The sequence below is a fragment of the Gorilla gorilla genome, chromosome 4, assembly GCF_029281585.2.
Source record: "Gorilla gorilla gorilla isolate KB3781 chromosome 4, NHGRI_mGorGor1-v2.1_pri, whole genome shotgun sequence".
Taxonomy (NCBI): Eukaryota; Metazoa; Chordata; class Mammalia; order Primates; family Hominidae; genus Gorilla; species Gorilla gorilla.
The window spans coordinates 18,797,873-18,814,955 of NC_073228.2; the positions used below are offsets into that span (position 1 = coordinate 18,797,873).

Below are 17,083 nucleotides of genomic sequence, written 5' to 3' on the forward strand. Positions count from 1 at the left end.
TGAACCCCACTTAAGTTTCTTTTTCTTCTTCCTTTTTTTTTTTTGAGATGGAGTCTTGCGCGGTCACCCAGGCTGAAGTGCAGTGGCGCGATCTTGGCTCACTGCAACCTTCGCCTCCAGGGTTCAAGCGATTCTCCTGTCTCAGCCTCCCGAGTAGCTGGGATTACAGGCACACGCCACCACACCCGGCTAATTTTTGTATTCTTAGTAGAGACAGGGTTTCCCCATGTTGGCCAGGCTGGTCTTGAACTCCTGACCTCAGGTAATCCACCCGCCTCAGCCTCCCAAAGTGCTGGGATTACAGGCATGAGCCACCGTGCCCAGTCCTGCTAAAGCTTCATCTACACGTCCAATATTACCCAACTCTGTTACTGAAACACAAGCTGACATCATTCAACATAGGCCACGATATTATATTATTTTTCCCAATATCTTTTTCACTGAGTCCACTTAGGTTTAATCAGCACTTAACTACCCATGCTAATGGCGGGTAAGTAGCAGCTTGCATAACCCAAGTGATCAGATACTCTGAAATCAATGGGGTGCATTACTTTTTATTCCCTCCCAGCACCCAGCAGATTTGTCTTCATCATTAAATATGGAATGGAGACTAAAATTTTTGAATTAAAATGATGTTAGCCTTTAAATTTGCATGTTGATTCTCTCTTTTAGATAAAAGAGAACCAGAGAGCAAGTTATCTTTGAAACAGATACTTCAAAAAGTGGAGAATAGCTTTCCCTATGGTAGAAACCTAACTGTGTATTTGGATGGAATTATAGCATCGGATTTAAAGGCCTGTCTTTTAGCCTTAGAATGGTCATCCTGCTGATGAAGACCCACAGATGCCTGGGTCTGCATTTCATTTTCAGGTTACAGGTGGCTGCTTTGGACTCTGGCCTCCCTACAGGCAGTTTCTCTGGTTGCAGGGTCGTGGGTACTATAGAATTAGTCTTTGTTTGTTTTTGTTTTTTGTTTTTTTTTTTTTTGAGATGAAGTTTCACTCTTGTTGCCCAGGCTGGAGTGCAATGGCACGATCTCAGCTCACTGCAATCTCCACCTCCTGGGTTCAAGCCATTCTCCTGTCTCAGCCTCCCGAGTAGCTGGGATTACAGGCGCTCGCCACCACGCCTGGCTAATTTTTTGTATTTTTAGTAGAGACAGGGTTTCACCATGTTGGCCAGGCTGGTCTTGAACTCTTGACCTCAGGCAATCCACCCACCTCAGCCTCCCAAAGTGTGGGATTACAGGCATAAGCCACCACGCCCGGCCTGTAGAATTAGTCTTCTCTGCCTTGAAATTATTTCTACCAATTCTTGGTCCCTTGGAATCATTTCCCTAAAACTCAGCATTTATTCAAGGACCCTGGAACATCTCATGTTATAATAATTGTAAAGTTAGGTCTAAAGCATTTTCTTCCAAATCTTTGCTTGTTTTTGTTTAAAAAAAAAAAAATCACACTTCACTAAACATGGCTGCTAGGAAGCCCTGAGCTGAACTTACAGTTGACCTTACTTTTACTAATGGTGCGGGATTTTCCTGCATGCAATTTCTGCAACAACTTTTTCTATAGTCTTGTTTTATAACTATACCTCTTTTTATTTTTGTATGGATTTATCTATCCAAAATCTTATTGAACATATTTTTCTGAGCCACAGGAAGTACTTTTGGGAATGAGGTGGTGTGAATTTATGCAGAACAAAAGCAACGCATTAAGAAGGACACCCAGAGGTGGAGCACTTAGTCACTCCCACCGGCCAACAGCGCTTGCTTAGGGAGCCGGAAGAGGAAAGCTCATTTAAATATATGGTAAAATCTATGTGTGAGATGCTGAGTGATGCTCTCAGATGAAACCCAAAGATGATGACATCCTTGCAGACACCCAGGTGTGTATTTCTTCATACTCTAGAAAATGATCAGTCAATGAAATGGATATTGTCTCTTTTCTTATCACTTGTAAATGTCAGTTTGGGGAACGAAAAAAATGCCACTTTATGGTGTGAAGTGCCTGTCTACAATAGTCCTTGCAGAGTGGCTCAGAGAGTCCATGGCATTAAAGGTATGACAGTTACTGTGTATACAGTCAGTGAGGAAGGCAGCACAGCAGTATCTCCAAGAGGTGGGGCCCCACCAACACTCACACCACACCCCCTGCACGCTGCATATTCATTGGCAGGTGAGGGTGCTTTTGTTTTGTGAACAATGTCTTCTGGTCTTTAGTACGCATTGTGGTTTTCCTTTTTTTTTGAGACTGAGTTTTGCTCTTGTTGCCCAGGCTGGAGTGCAGTGGCACAATCTCAGCTTACTGCAACCTCCACCTCCCAAGTTCAAGTGATTCTCCTGCCTCAGCCTCCCGAGCAGCTAGGATTACAGGCACGTGCCACCACGCCCGACTAATTTATATATTTTTAGTAGTGATGGGGTTTCACCATGTTGGCCAGGCTGGTCTCGAACTCCTGACCTCGGGTGATCCACCCACCTCGGCCTCCCGAAGTGCTGGGATTACAGGCGTAAGCCACCACGCCCGGCCATGCATTGTGGTTTTCTTAATGCCCAGCTTTGTATGAAGTCCTCTAAAGTCCCCTTTGAGGAGTCGTTGAATTACATTTCCATTTTCTTTCATTAGGAAGCTATGTCTGGCCTGAAAAAAACAATTTTATGGTTTCTCATAAAGGTGTAATTTTGCCTCACTCTTATTCACTTATTTTCATGATGGAGAGAATGAAATTGTTTCCCCGCAGGAATCATAGTCCATTTTTTGCCTTTCATGTTAGTGATTTTTCCCCTTCATAGCTCCCTAAGAAAAACTAAAGCAATTTGAAATGAAAAAAATGCAATCTTATAACAAAGTTGGCTTTGTCTTGATAAATACAATGATGGATGACCACAACCACTTAAGTCCTTTTGGGCAAATGAATAATTCTCTGACTATATCTGAGAAGTGGAAACACATGAATTTACATTCTGGTTCTTCAAATATCTTCTCTCTTTCCCTTCTTACATTGACCTCACTTGCCTGAAATTAAGCAAATCCCCAAGGGCAGAGGCTAGAAGGTTTGTGAGGCTTGAAGCTTATACGAGGTTCCTCTTTAAGAAAAACAATACAAACATATCTTACTTTCACAATTGTTTACAAAAACATATGACCACATGAACATACTGCCCAAGTCCCTCCTGGGCCTTGGCAAGGCCTGTGCGAGAGAGATCCCTGAAGCTTGAACTTTATTGGCTTCACGGTAAGTCCACTTCTGCGGGCAGTGTATTGTGGCAAATGTCCATCTACACTATGCATACTCGAATTTGCTACTTGTGTATGTGAACACAGGAACGTAGGTAATGCCTATGCAGAGAATAAATAGGAATATACAAGTATACATATAAAACCACAAGATTACATATTGAGTTTTAAATATACAAACACACAGATACTTATTTTTTTCTATTTTTGTTGTTTCTAAAGATCATATCCAGGCATGATCCCTCTTCTCCAGACTTTGAATTGTCTACCTGCATTTCAGTGTTCGCTTTAAGGGGGAGGTAATCAATTTAGCACATTATCATTCAATCAGACAAGCTGACTCAAACACTGTTCTCTGAATTGGACTCATGCTGAGCAATCCTCTATTCTAGAAGCCAGGTGTGAGGGTTGGGAGGAAGGAAGCCGGTGCGGGTAGGGAGCCCATTGCCAGTAGACAGAGCATGGCTTGGTTTTTTCCCACCCCCCAAGGAGTTCAGATGCTGGTTTGGAGGTCTCCATTGAGGAGGGTCCTCTGGGTCTCCGTGGTCTCATTCAGCCGGGATTTGTCCTGCTTACTGTCACTCCGCTCCCCATCATCTGTGCCGCTCACCTTGACCAAGCAGAGGACATTCTGGAAGCTCTTCTTGAAGTTGTCAGACAAGAAGGCATATAGGATAGGGTTGGCACAGCTGTTAGCATAGGTGAGGACCACCACAAAGTCAAACATGCCTTTAAGGGCTGGGGTGGGGCTGATGGCCATGGAGACGGAAGAAACGTTGAATATGTAGAAGGGAAGCCAGCAGAAGATGAAGACAGCCACCACGATGGACACCATTCGGGTGACCTTCTTCTCAGACTTCTTCCTCTTAGAGGAGCCCACTCGGATTCCAGAGGACTTCACCTTGATGATAATGAACAGGTAGCAAAGACAGATGATGGTGAGGGGTACCAGGAACCCCAGAATGAAAGTGTAGATGATGAACCCTGTGTACCAAGCCCCAGATTCACCTGGCCAGTTGATGGTGCAGCTGCTTCTCCCCCACTGGTTGCTCCGGAGCCCAGCATATATCATGATGGGCAAGATGACCAGCAGAGAGACTCCCCACACAGCCATGGTGATCATCTTGGCCGTCCGGGGTCTCCTCCACTTGGCCGACTTGATGGGGTGGACCACAGCCAGGTATCGGTCGATGCTCATGACTGTCAGGCAGAAGATGCTGGTGAACTGATTGATGCCATCCACAGTCATGACCACCCGGCAAATGGCCTTGCCAAAGGGCCAGTGGACCAGAGCCACCTGCATAGCCAAGAAAGGCAGACCCAGCATGAAGAGCTCATCTGCGATGGCCAGGTTGAGGATGTAAATGTTGGTGATGGTCTTCATCTTGGCATAGCGGAGGATGACGTAGATGACAAGTGTGTTGCCACACAACCCAATGATGCAGACCACAAAATAGATGAATGTGAGGACTGCATTGCTTGTCAGGTCATAGTATGGCTCTGTCTGGTTTGAGGTGTTGGTTGACACCACAGAACCATTGAGGTCAAATGGAATGGATAGCCATGCGTGGCTTCCATTGAGTGGCTCATCCGCCATGTCCATGGCTGCTTTTCAGTCTTAGGCTAGTTCCAGCCAGCCCAGAGATCTTATTCTCACCTTAATGGACCCTGGAGGCCAAGGATCCAGTGTGACATCTGGAAGGAAAAAAGGAAGATTGGCCCGTCGGTCACAAGCTGTTTAAACTCTCACCAAATTTACACATTTCTGGTTTAGCCTCTCAGACATACTCTTAAATTGAAAAATGTATTATCTTTCCACATCAACATTAAGCTCTAGAGTTCCTCATCAGTGTGCAGACTTTTTGAGTTGTTTTTCCAATAGTAGGGAAGGGTTTGGGTTCAGCCATCATCTGCTGACGCACATGTCAGGGAGGGCTGTGGCTTCAAAAAGCACATACTTTGACCCCTAAGAAGTTGACTGATCTAAACTGCAGAAAGGCAGAGCTTGGAGAAGTTCAGCGCCTGACCTCAGAAGGGTCTGACACTGACATTCCTGGCCTCTTCCCTACCAGGAAATCTATGCTGACTTGCTGACCGCCTTGGAGTCTTTCCGTTCTGAAAATGCCATAGTGGAAAAAACCCAGACTCTAGAGGTAGAACAAACCGGGTTCCACTGCTGAGCCCGTGTGACCACATGCCTGGTCCTTAATGGTTCTGACTCCTATTTCTTCACATGGGGGTGTCATGAAGGTTAAATGATGGAATGTATGTGAAAACGCCTAGCCTTGCGTTGGGCTCAAAATGGGAACCTCGTAAGTTGTTTCCCCCCATGTTTTCCTCTACCATCTCATTATCTCTGATTTATTGAAATCTACGTGGTGAAACAATTTATAGTCTTCAGTATTAAAAATAAAAGTCTGGTTTGCTTTCATTTTTGAAATGTAGGCTTCAGTTTATTTTTTGTTTTTCTTCTATTTTTGTTTTCCAATACCTAATGCTTGACTTCCTCAAGAGCTCTTTCCCAAAGTCCCTAAGGGGATGCTGCTCCCAAGTGCTGTAACACTCCAGAGAATTTGCCTGCCATTTTCTAATTACGGACAAAAACGGGAAGCAGGTGTGGGACACAAGCTCTTTCACAGAAGTAAGCAGAAGGCTTCCAGTACTGATATAATTCATTCACACTCACGATTCCCTTGATCTCCCCAACTGTCCTAGGTGGTAGGGATAATTACCCCCATTTTAGAGATGTGGAAACTGAGGCTTAAGAGAGTTTAAGGAGCTCACTCCATTCTTTTGTACATAATTGGTGGAGCTGGGATGTGAACACAGGCCACCTGGCCCCAAGTCTTTTGCACGTCTCAAGGCATCCCCTCTGCTCCTCAGTGGCCTAGAGACCGAACGGCTGATAACTGGGCTTTGGTTTGAAGCAACTGACTCCTGTGTTACTTCCTTGCTGAGAAAATAATTGGAGCACTATTGGCTTGGCTTAAGATCTAAAACAATAGTTCATCCCATAATTAAATGGTTGATATACAGCCATTCAAAAAATATCACGGGGGTTGGGAGCCTGGAGAGGAGGCTTCTTTGTGCTGACAGCAGGGATGTAGAAATGAAAAAACTTGGCCAGTGCCCTCTAGGAGGTGATAATTTAAAAGGGGAGATAGGAAAGGAAGCCAGCTCATATAGGGTGGGCGTTGCATGAGAGATAAACGAAGGACTTAAGAATGCCTTCCTTTCCTGGGGGATTCAGAGGAGGCTTCCAAAGAGAAATGTTTGAGCTGGGTCTTGGGTATATGAAGAGTGAAGCAGGAGGACAGCAAAGAGGCCAATCTAGGAAGAGGCGAGATGTTCAAAGGGTGGTGTGTTCAGCAGAGTGGGACTAATTCACTTGGCTGACACATTTCCCCTGAGCTAGGTCCTTTTCCTGGTGCCTGGGTGTAGATGGAAGATTACTTCTTAATCCTTGGAAAGACTGCAGATGAGTTAAAGGAGACTTGGCCAGCAACAAGTACTTGAGGATCCTTGCTCACCTTTGCTTCTGATTGATTCTGAACTGCCAGGTGCATTGCTCATTGCTTCTGTGCTCATTTCCCTACCACACAACTGTCTGTGAAGTGAGATCTGGGCTTTGTGGCTGACCATTTTGTGAAGTATTTGAGGCACCTGGAATTTCATGTCTGCATTGCGTAAAAAAGCATAGACTGGCAGCAATTAAAACAGAAGCTGTACAGAAACTGTGGTTAGTATCCCTGGATTAACTTGGGTAGTTTCGTTATCACTTCTAACCATCTTGTCAGTTGGTTTAATTCTACAGAGCCAGAATCCTATTCAAGCTGCCTGCAATCAGAGTGTACCTTATCATGGGGATTTCCAGGGGCCCATCTATATAACATGAATGGTCACACCCCAATGTCTGAGTAACACGGAATCCCCCTGGGTTGGCAGAGCCCCTGTCTAAGAGCTTTTGGGCTAAGAACGACGATGGTGCAGGGAGTATAAGGGAGGGTTGAGTGTTGCTTTCCAGCCCTAACTCGGTCATTTTAACTGGAGTTTCAGTCAACAGGACAGAATTGCTTAATGGTAGCAACAGACAGGGTTCAGAGTCTTGGTGAAGGTGGTGGAGGTGGGAGGCTGGGGAGCCGGCTGAGAGTGGGAGGGCTCCTCTAAGCAAGAAATGAGCTTAAATCATGGGGAGTCTTATTTAACAAAGAAGTCAGCCGCTTAAGGTCTTCCAGAGACTTCTGTTTCATTTTTGTTTCAGAGAAAGAATATTCCAATGCCAGGCAGCCAATTCTAGTTGAATTGTGGTTAAATTAAATGTACAAGGAAGTTTCGTTTTCTGCATTCTTTGTTTTTCCAGCCCAAGAATTGTTAGATGCTGGAAATGGCTAGTGGTTGGTTTCCTCTGAACCATGTCCAGGCTCTGTAGAGAGGAGGGTGAGAATGGTCTCACGCACCTGCCCCCCCCGCCCCCCTTTTACATAGGGGCTGTGATTACCAGCCCAAGAAATGAGTGTTGGGATGGCGACCCGACATCAGGAGAGGTCCTAAATCCTACTCAGCTTCAGTTTCTCCTCTCCCCATCATCTTTCCCGCATTCACTTCCCACCCCCCGCCTCCCTCAGGGCCTGCAGAACCCGGCTTGGTCTCTGTGCTAGAGCGAGAGCCCCCACTGGCAGGGTGACAAAAGCCCCTGAGGGCCACGGCGGCGCGTGAGCGCCTGGGAAAAGCCGGGGCGGTGCTGGCCTACGGGGTTGAGAAATGGAGGGGCGAGTGTCAGGACCGCGGAGTCGGTGCTCCCGGCTGGCACAGAAAGTCCTCCTCCTGGCCATCCAACTCGCTGATCCTCAGAGCAAGGGTTTCCCAAAGAACTCTGTGCCATTTCCAGGAAAACGAGGCAAGAGCGGAGATTGTGGCGCCAGCACGCCCAGTATCGAAACGCACAGCAGGGGTGCCGGGTGTGGGGGGGCGCTGAGGACAGAGACATCGGGGCGCAGAAGACAGTCGCTTGGGGGACTTGGCCAGCGGCTTTCGGGCACGGGCTATGCAGTGGTTTTTTCTCTCCAAACCTAGACAAACTGTCCTTTCTGTCCCGAGGTGGGGGACGGGGACGGATCCTAGATCGTTCAGCGTCTAGGGAGAGAAGCCCCTCTTTCTCCGCTCTGCGCCCGCCGCCTGCCTCTGGCAGGCTCGGATCTCCGGGTGCGCTCCCGCAGGAGCCCCAGCTGGCACCTCACGGCCTTGCTCCCCTCGCGCCAGGTCTCTTTTGCAGGGGGCTGGGAGAGAAGTTGTCACCCGTCGCAGCTACCACCTGAAATCTCGGGCTAAAGGGCACACGCCACGCACACGGGCATGAGGCTGCGAGGACACGTCTGTTCCAGCACACTCTACCCACAGCCCCCTTACTCAGGCAGGGGTACCCGTTGTTGTTCATTCCTACTACAATCACCGCAAAAGGCACAAGAGCGGAGAATCACGCACCGGGACCTAAGCTCAGGCACTCGGATCCATCAGCGCAGATGCACACAGGTGCCCAAGTGCGCTTCTCGCTCCCTCCATCTCTTATCTCACACACACACACACACCCCTCACCTTTGCTTTTCCGCTGCAATCCGCTAGCTCCGGTCTCCGACACCCAGCGGCTGTCCCCGAGCCAGCTGGGCGCCGGGGCGCGCAGCAGCTTGGCTAGCGCCTGGCACCGGACGTTTGGGGTTCCTGGCTCCTCGACCCTCTTGTGCCGGCTCCCGCTAGCCCCTCGCCCGTAGAGAGCTCCCCTCGCCCGCAGACCCCCGGCGCCAAGCCTCAGACTGGGGCTCTGGGCGCTGGTGGTCTTGCGAGCGCGCGCGCATGGGTGGCTGCGCCGCTGGGACTGGCCCAGCCAGCCCGGGCCCCTCGGCACATTTCCCCACGCCCCCCTCCCGCTACGTCACAGTGGCTTCGCTCCGCCCCCCTCAACCCCTCCTCCCGAGTCCTGCAGAAGGACAGAGGTGAGACCGGCTGAAACGCCTGCGGGTGGCCGCAGGCAGAGCTTACAGACAGCCGGGGAGCGGGGAGAGAGGGGACCCGCCTGCGGGGGCGTAAAAGCTTAAGCGTTTTCGGTCTCCTCAAGACTCATGGCAAGGACAAGCGCTATTTTCCCTCTGATTTCACGAGTCGATTCCCTTCCACCCAGTATATTCTAGGCAGCTGGAGTGGCGGCCGCGGTGACCCAGACTTACACCGGGACCTCTGTGATTTCCTTAGCCAAACAAGTTAGCAAAGCTGTGTTTACCGTGGGCCAGCCCCGGGCGCAGGGCGCAGGGCCAGGCTAAGGGTAGGGAGAAAAAGGGCTCAGGGGATAGCGCTTCTCCATGCAGTTCCCAATGAGCGCAGGGCGTGTAAACCCGCACCTGGAGTCCAAGATTCAGTCCTAGGAGCCATCAGAGGGCCAGTGGACGTCGACTGGTCCCAGCTGTCCCTGCGTCCCACAGCTTGGAGGTGCAGCGGCCATACAGGTGGTCCCCTTGCTGTAGCCACGTCAGTCAGCACTTGCTGGTCTGACCCAGCACAGTCTCTCCTACATGCTGTGAGGGAGCAAAGGGGAACAGGCAAGAAGTGGGAGTCGCATAGAGTTGCAGCTGTTTATTTTTGACTGTGATGATTCAGCCTCTTTTCCAATAGTTTAATAAGTCATAATCAATCCTGCAGCCTCCCCTTCCTCACCCTCCTCCAAGTACATAGGTACACACACACACACACACACCATCCTCAGTACAGTTTTAGAGGATGTGAAAACAGAAAGCAAACCCCAACTAGCTTTCTCTGTGAGCTGAGCTGCCTTGATTTGTCCATCCTATTATCTGATTTCCAATTCACCAGGGAAAAGTAAAAGTCCAGAAGCTGTGTGGCAGGTGGGGTGAGCCTTAGACATAGATGAGTGACATGGAAAAGCAACCACCAGGTACAGCAGCAGCCAGCTCTCTCTTCTATCCGTGCCAAACTGTATCTTGGGGTACCCACCGTGAGATGGGGATCAGGAGTTTCCATCTCTCTCTGAGACGTTGGTCATGATAGGGCTTAAATCTTGGCATCCTGGAGCTCAGGGTGAGATGGAAATTGAGCCGCAATTGCCTTAAGTTCCAGGAGTCAATGTGGGAGCCAGCATCTCTTTTAGACATGTGCATGCAAGTGGAAGGGCTGGGGTGGGTAGCTCACTGGAAGAGGGCTGTGTCTGCTTACCGTCAGTGGGAAGAGGGAGAGGCAGAGAGGTAATAGTAATATCAGGAGGGCATCGTGGAATTGTGCTCAGGGGAACTCAGCATCCTCTGGCCACACAGTTGCTACAATGCCTGTTGCCACCTCCAGTTTAAAACCAGTAACCTGACTGGTTTCCAGGAAAAGAAAGAAGAGCCAGGAAGTGCCCACTCTGCCCTCAAATTCCTTTCCTTTGTACCATGTTATCTCTTAAAAGTTCTCAAACTGTTAATACCAGATTTATGTTTCATTAAAAAAAATAATAACTGGAGCCAGCAGAGTCCAACATGATGCTGCTGTTCTACCCTGGCTGCAGGGACGGGCTGATCATGGAGAAGGGACAGCACTGCCACCGCCTCGCCTGCAACATGTGCCTCTGTATGCACTTCACCCACAAGGTAACAAATTGGAAGTACTCAAAGCTGAAAGAAGTGGATGATGGGCTTGGGGGAGCAGCTGCCTGGGAGGATGTTGACTCTACTGCAGAGCCATGTCCTCAATGAGAACCTCCTTGTGCTTACTACACGTAGCTTCAGACCCACTCTGCAGATGAGCCGAAGACCACCTTCTACCAGTGCTGCAGGGCTCAGTGTGGACACCACTGGAGGGATTAGGGCAAGGACGGCCCAGCTGCCTGAGCGTCTGCTTACCTCCGGGTAGATGCTCAGCTGGGAATATGAATCATGTGTCCTGAGGGTCTTTGCTGGTGTGGTGGAAAGCTAACCCTTTTAAGGTGAAGAGACAGGGTGTCAGGAAATGTGGCCTATCTGCCAGTCAGAATGGATGAAGTCATTGATGTCCAAGGAGTTTTTCTGTCTGGGGAGGGGACCCATAACTAAGTATGCTCTGTTTGAAGTCCTGTTCTTTCTTCCTTCCTTCCTTCCTTCCTTCCTTCCTTCCTTCCTTCCTTCCTTCCTTCCTTTCTTTCTTTCCTTCTTTCTTTCTTTCTTTTTTGAGACGGAGTCTCGCTCTGTCGCCCAAGCTGGAGTGCAGTGGCACGATCTTGGCTCACTGCAAGCTCCACCTCCCGGGTTCACACCATTCTCCTGCCTCAGCCTCCCGAGTAGCTGGGGCTACAGGCGCCCGCCACCATGCCTGGCTAATTTTTTGTAGTTTTAGTAGAGATGCGGTTTCACTGTGTTACCCAGTATGATCTTCATCTCCTGACCTCGTGATTCACCCACCTCGGCCTCCCAAAGTGCTGGGATTACAGGTGTGAGCCACCGTGCCTGACATCTTTTTTTTTTTTTTTTTTTGAGATGGAGTTTCGCTCTTGTTGCCCAGGCTGGAGTGCAGTGGTGCGATCTTGGCCCACTGCAACCTCCACCTCCCAGGTTCAAGCGATTCTTGTACCTCAGCATCCCGAGTAGCTGGGATTACAGGTGTGCGCCACCATGCCCTGCTAAGTTTTGTATTTTTAGTAGAGACGGGGTTTCTCTATGTTGCCCAGGCTAGTCTCAAACTCCTGACCTCAAGTGATCCACCTGCCTTGGGCTCCCAAAGTGCTGGGATTACAGGCATGAGCCACCACGCCTGGCCTAATTTTTATTTTTTTTGAGACGGAGTCTCACTCTGTTGTCCAAGGTGGAGTGCAGTAGCGTGATGTCAGCTCACAGCAACCTCTGCCTCCCAGGCTCAAGTGACTCTGCTGCCTCAGCCTCCTGCGTAGCTGGGACTCCAGGCGGTTGCCACCATGCGTGGCTAATTTTTGTAATTTTAGTAGAGACAGGGTTTCACCATGTTGGCCAGGCCGGTCTTGAACTCCTGACTTCAGGTAATCGCCCACCTCAGCCTCCTGAATAGGCTGAATAATCCCAAAATGCTGGGATTACAGGTGTGAGCCACCACATGTAGCCCTGTATGCTCTTTAATGTGGATGACCAAATAAAACAACATTCCCCTCCATGCACTATCCTTGTCAAGCCTTCCCCTCCTTATCACATAGGGCAGACCCAGCCTGGAAAAAGTACTGATGTACCCACGTTAGGCACACCTGTCTTACTGCAGCTGGCTGAGTGGGCTCTGAACAACATGGACCTTGACAGCAGAAATGTGTCATCTAGGATGATTGTTGATTTTGTCCAGAAAATGTATGCCTCCTCTCTTCTCCCCTCCCCACCTTCGAAGGCCTCCAAAGAGCTGTTTGGGCTGCCAGCAGCACTCAAGGGCCAACCTCGAGTTCCTATTCCGCCTTTGGCTCCCCCAGGCTATTTTGACTCTGCCCTCCATCTGCTGAATGAAGTCTGAGCTGTAATCCACATGGGGCTACCTCTTCTTCCTCTGCAGCTTGGCTAGTAACTAAGTAACAAAACCTTGAGCCAGAAAAATAGAGGGGTTGGGGAGGAGATAACCTTCTAACTGGCTTGTTTGATATCTTTAAAGCAATTAAATAGCACCCTTCCCTCTGTCAGCAGTTATCAGAGAGACAATAGGTGGCAGGAAATTAAGAAAAGGAGGAGGACAAAGGGCCAGGCCAGTGTCCAGCCCCTTCCATGGGGAGGGGCTGCTTGGTTCACTCTTGCCAAGAGGAGTTCATAGTCTAGGAGCTCCACAGGGAAGACACAACTCCCAAATAGGTCATTATGTCTCTGAGTGGCTTAATAAATTAAATGGGGGAAATTGTTAGTCTGCAATCAATTTGGTGAAAGTAAGTATTGCAATTAAGCCTGGAGGAAAGCAAGAGAGCCCTGAGGGGAGGATTGGATGTGTTTGAGAGTGTTAGATACCAATCTGAGCATCCCATGTGGTGTTTATCATCTTTACGGGAATGCCAGGGTGAGGTCTGCCATTTCTATTGATGAGAAAAGAGCAATGCTCCTGCCGTGGAGAACATCAGATATCCGGTGGTTTGAGGGGGAGGGGGAGAAGATACTCGGCATGGTGATCATAGTACCTTGGCTTCCTGGGACACTCCTGTTTTTAGCTGTTATTTCCCTTGTCCCCCACAAACCATCCGCATTTTACGAAAATGGAAATGTCAGCATGTAAAAGCCTTTCTGATACCATGGGTCCTGATGTTTAGTTTGGAAAATATAGAATATAGTCACCATATCACTGTTTAAAAACTTGAGGGCTGGGCCCAGTGGCTTATGCCTGTAATCCCAGCATTTTGGAAGGCTGAGGAAGGAGGATCACTTGAGCCCAGGAGTTTGAGACCATCCTGGGCAATATAGTGAGACCTCATCTCTACAAACAAACAAAAAAAAAATTAGCCAAGCATGGTGGTGCACACCTGTAGTTCCAGCTACTTGAGGGGCTGAGATGGGAGGATCTCGTGAGCTCGAGAGGTGGAGGTTGTAGTGAGCCAAGATCATGCCACTACACTCCCGCCTGGGTGATAGAGCAAGACCCTGTTTCAAAAAAAAAAAAAAAAAAAAAAAAAAAAGGAGGTGGGGGGGGCATTTGGCATAGTCGATTTAATAGTCTCTTCAAATACACAAAGAATTCAAATGAGGACCTTTCTTCCTCTCTCTGTCCCCTAGCCCTCAACAGCTATGAGTCTGGCATGGCGTGTCACCATTTTTCTCTATTAGCAACCTCGACCCTCAGGGAATACATTGGCCAAGTGAGTGAGTAGGCATTAGAAGCTCTTTGGAAACCACCCCCAAACAAGTCTAGAATCAGGAATCGTGGTTAGAAGACACTGTGCTCTAGATAGGATTCCCTTTTTTTCTTCTCATCCCCATTTTGGCCAAAATGCATATAGACATAAAATCCTGGAGCCAGAAGGGTCCTTAGACATTCTCAGGTTTATAGCCTACATCCCATCATTATCCAAGTAAAGATACCAGGCTCAGAGAGGACAGGTGACTTGACCAAGGCCACCCAGCAAGGGAGTGGCAAAGTCAAGAGTCAAATCAGCTCTTCTGAATCGCGGACTCATGCCCCTTCCACAGGGACCCCACTCACACGGGGTATGAAAGCTGGAGGAGAGAGGAGTCCCCAGCTCCCCCACCGTCTGTCCCAGCACTTCTCTGGCACCAGTACATTCTTTCTGATAACCACATCTCTGCTGCTCTTACCTGGTCCGGCTCCTCTTTTTCAGTGCCATGGTGACAGAGTTGGAAAACTTGAGGCTGTCTCCTGCTGTGACTTTTTCCAGAGTGTGCTTCCTGGACCACTAATTCTCAGAGCAAGATGCTACGTAGAAAAATTGGCTGGGCGTGGTGACTAACGCCTGTAATCCCAGTACTTTGGGAGGCCAAGGCAGGTGGATCCCTTGAGCCCAGGAATTCGAGACCAGCTTGACCAACATGGTGAGACCCCGGTCTCTACTAAAAATACAAAAAATAGCCGGGCATGGTGGTGTGCACCTGTAATTCCAGCTACTTGGGTGGCTGAGGCACGAGAATCACTTGAACCTGGGAGGCGGAGGTTGCAGTGTGCTGAGATCACACCACTGCACTCCAGCCTGGGCAACAGAGTGAGACTCTGTCTCTCGAGAAAAAAAAAAAAGAAAAGGAGCACAGGCAACTCTGGGAAATGGTGCACAGCTGCACATTCACCATTCACCCCATGTCCTGCAGATTCACCTTCATATATATATCATATGTCTCTCTCTCTCATTCATATATATATATGTCTCTCTCTCTCACATTCATATATATATATATAGAGAGAGAGAGAGAGAAGAGAGAGAAGAGAGAGATAGGGTCTCACTGTGTCTCCCAGGCTGGAGTGCAGTGACGTTATCTTGGCTCACTGCAGCCTCGACCTCCTGGGCTCAAGCCATTCTCCCATCTCAGCCTCCCAAGTCACTGGGACTACGCCCGGCTAATTTTTGTATTTTTAATAGAGATAGGGTTTTGCCATGTTGCCCAGGCTGGTCTCGAATTCCTGAGCTCAAGTGATCCGCTGGCCTCAGCCTCCCAAAGTGCTGGGATTACAGGTGAGAGCCACTGCACCCGGCCTCACATACTTATTATAATGTCCATTATGTGCAGGGTGCACTGAGTGTTTCACACACCTTTTATCTCATTTAATTCTCTCAACCTTTGTGGCACATGCCTTTATCAGTAGTAACATTGGTATTTTGAGAAATCTTGCAGGAAAGACAGCTGTTGATCTTTAACCCAGTGTTTCCCAACTTATTTAGCCATGGATTCCCTATGAGTAATTTTCCCTGTATTTCCCTGTGTAATTTTCAACACCTATTCTGTGCTTACTGTGTGCCAAGCACTGTGCTAGATGCTTTCTGTTAACTCATTTAATCCTCACTGTAATCCTATGAAATACCGTCAGCATTATTAATCCCCCCTTTTTGTGAATGAAGCAAGGCACAGAGAGGTTAAGTACCCTGCCCAAGGTCACACAGCTAGCAGTGACAGCTTAACTACCAAATCCTGAACATAATTATGCAGAGCAAGAATCCAGTGGCAAATGGGACTCCCACCTTCCTTAATCGTTCTTAGAGGCTGATTACAATACTAGAGACAATCCCTTCCCCTGATCGATAGCCACAATTGTTTGTTGTGTTGTTGTTTGAGACAGTCTCATTCTGTTGCCTAGGCTGAAGTTCAGTGGCTTGATCACTGCTCACTGCAGCCTTGACCTCCTGTGCTCAAGCAATCCTCTCACCTCAGCCTGCCGAGGAGCTGGGACTACAGGCATGCACCAGCAGGCCTGGTGAATTTTTGAATTATTATTATTATTTTTTTTTGTAGAGACAGGGTCTCGCTATGTTGCCCAGGATGGTCTTGAACTCATGGGCTCACATGATCCCCCCCATTCCCACCTCGAACCTCCAAAGTGCTGGGATGACAGGTATGAGCCACCACGCCGGGCCCACAATTGTTTTAAGCCCTTCTCCAGGCAGTTATTTTCCCATCCTAAGAACGTCTTTGTGGATGAGTTCTGGATTGTTTCCAAGTTCTCTGAGGCTCTGACAATCATCCAGGCCTCCTAGAAGAATTTTTTCCTCTCCCTTCCAGAATGACCCAAGTGACAGAAGTGCCTGGTGCTCTCCTGCTGTGTGACTCCCTCCGCCCCCACCCCCCACCAAATGCTGAATTGCCTGATTAGCCTAATCAGAAGAGCAGCCTCTTCCCCAAAAGAGGAGCTGCTGCTGGGGGGTGGGGGGGATTTATAGACTCACAGCGGCAGAACGCCCCTCTGAGAGCACCTGTCAGGGCTTCGAGACAAGGCTGCTACCTGGGAAAATCACCTGGGGAGTTTTAAAACTAAGGGTGCCCTGGCTCCATCCTTAGCTATTCTCATTTAATTTTTGGCATGGGGCCCAGGTAATTTTTTCAAGCTCCCCAGTTGATTTTCATGTGAGCTAGAGCCGAGAACCTCTGAGAGTTAAACTGTCTGGATTCTGATGTGGAGAAACTTTAGATCAGGAAGGGAGAAAGACTGTCCTGGGTGAAGCCACAAGCAACTCAGGAGCTCTCCTCCCCCAGGGAGGAGACTGTGGACTCACACTGCACTCCATCACCTTGGGAACCCTGTTACCTGGGCAGAGGGCATTCTGAGCAGGGTTTGTGCAGCCGTGGGGCCTGGGAGTCTCTGTTCCATGAGCAGATGGAACCAGAGTTTTCTCTCTCATAAGGAAAATCCCCTTCAACTACCTCTCCTCTCCTAGTGAGATAGCAGGGTAGACACCTCACCTCACT

The 17,083-nt window shown here is 48.8% G+C and overlaps 3 protein-coding genes across 8 annotated transcripts in view; 2 read left to right on the forward strand and 1 right to left on the reverse strand.

Moving 5' to 3' along the window:
* Positions 1–926: 926 nt before the first annotated feature.
* SSTR2 (somatostatin receptor 2) lies at positions 927–9,775 on the reverse strand. Of its 4 annotated transcripts, none has more exons than XM_055389061.2 (3): positions 9,626–9,775; positions 3,847–4,931; positions 927–3,338 (listed from the first exon to the last, which is right to left on the reverse strand). In XM_055389061.2, the coding sequence occupies exons 2-3, from the start codon at positions 4,837–4,839 to the stop codon at positions 3,129–3,131; spliced, it is 1,203 nt and encodes a 400-aa protein (XP_055245036.1). In that variant the 5' UTR covers positions 4,840–4,931; positions 9,626–9,775; the 3' UTR covers positions 927–3,128. The 4 variants fall into 4 exon arrangements, with proteins under 4 accessions (XP_055245036.1, XP_055245033.1, XP_055245035.1 ...); XM_055389058.2 differs by lacking the exon at positions 9,626–9,775 and adding an exon at positions 8,829–9,128; XM_055389060.2 differs by lacking the exon at positions 9,626–9,775 and adding an exon at positions 6,767–6,951.
* Positions 9,776–10,759: 984 nt separating this feature from the next.
* LOC134758496 (DNA-directed RNA polymerase III subunit RPC10-like) lies at positions 10,760–11,083 on the forward strand. Its single transcript, XM_063706131.1, is given in 1 exon segment — positions 10,760–11,083. A coding segment is annotated over 1 exon segment (324 nt).
* SLC39A11 (solute carrier family 39 member 11) overlaps positions 10,791–17,083 on the forward strand; it is a 532,470-nt gene continuing 526,177 nt past the window's right edge. For 2 of the 3 annotated variants that reach the window (XM_063706128.1, XM_063706129.1), the window contains exon 1: positions 10,791–10,867. The gene's annotated coding sequence lies outside the window, so the exon portion shown is untranslated. Of the gene's footprint in view, positions 10,868–13,021; positions 13,117–17,083 lie in introns of those variants that run through there. The other variant, XM_063706130.1, reaches the window with a different exon arrangement.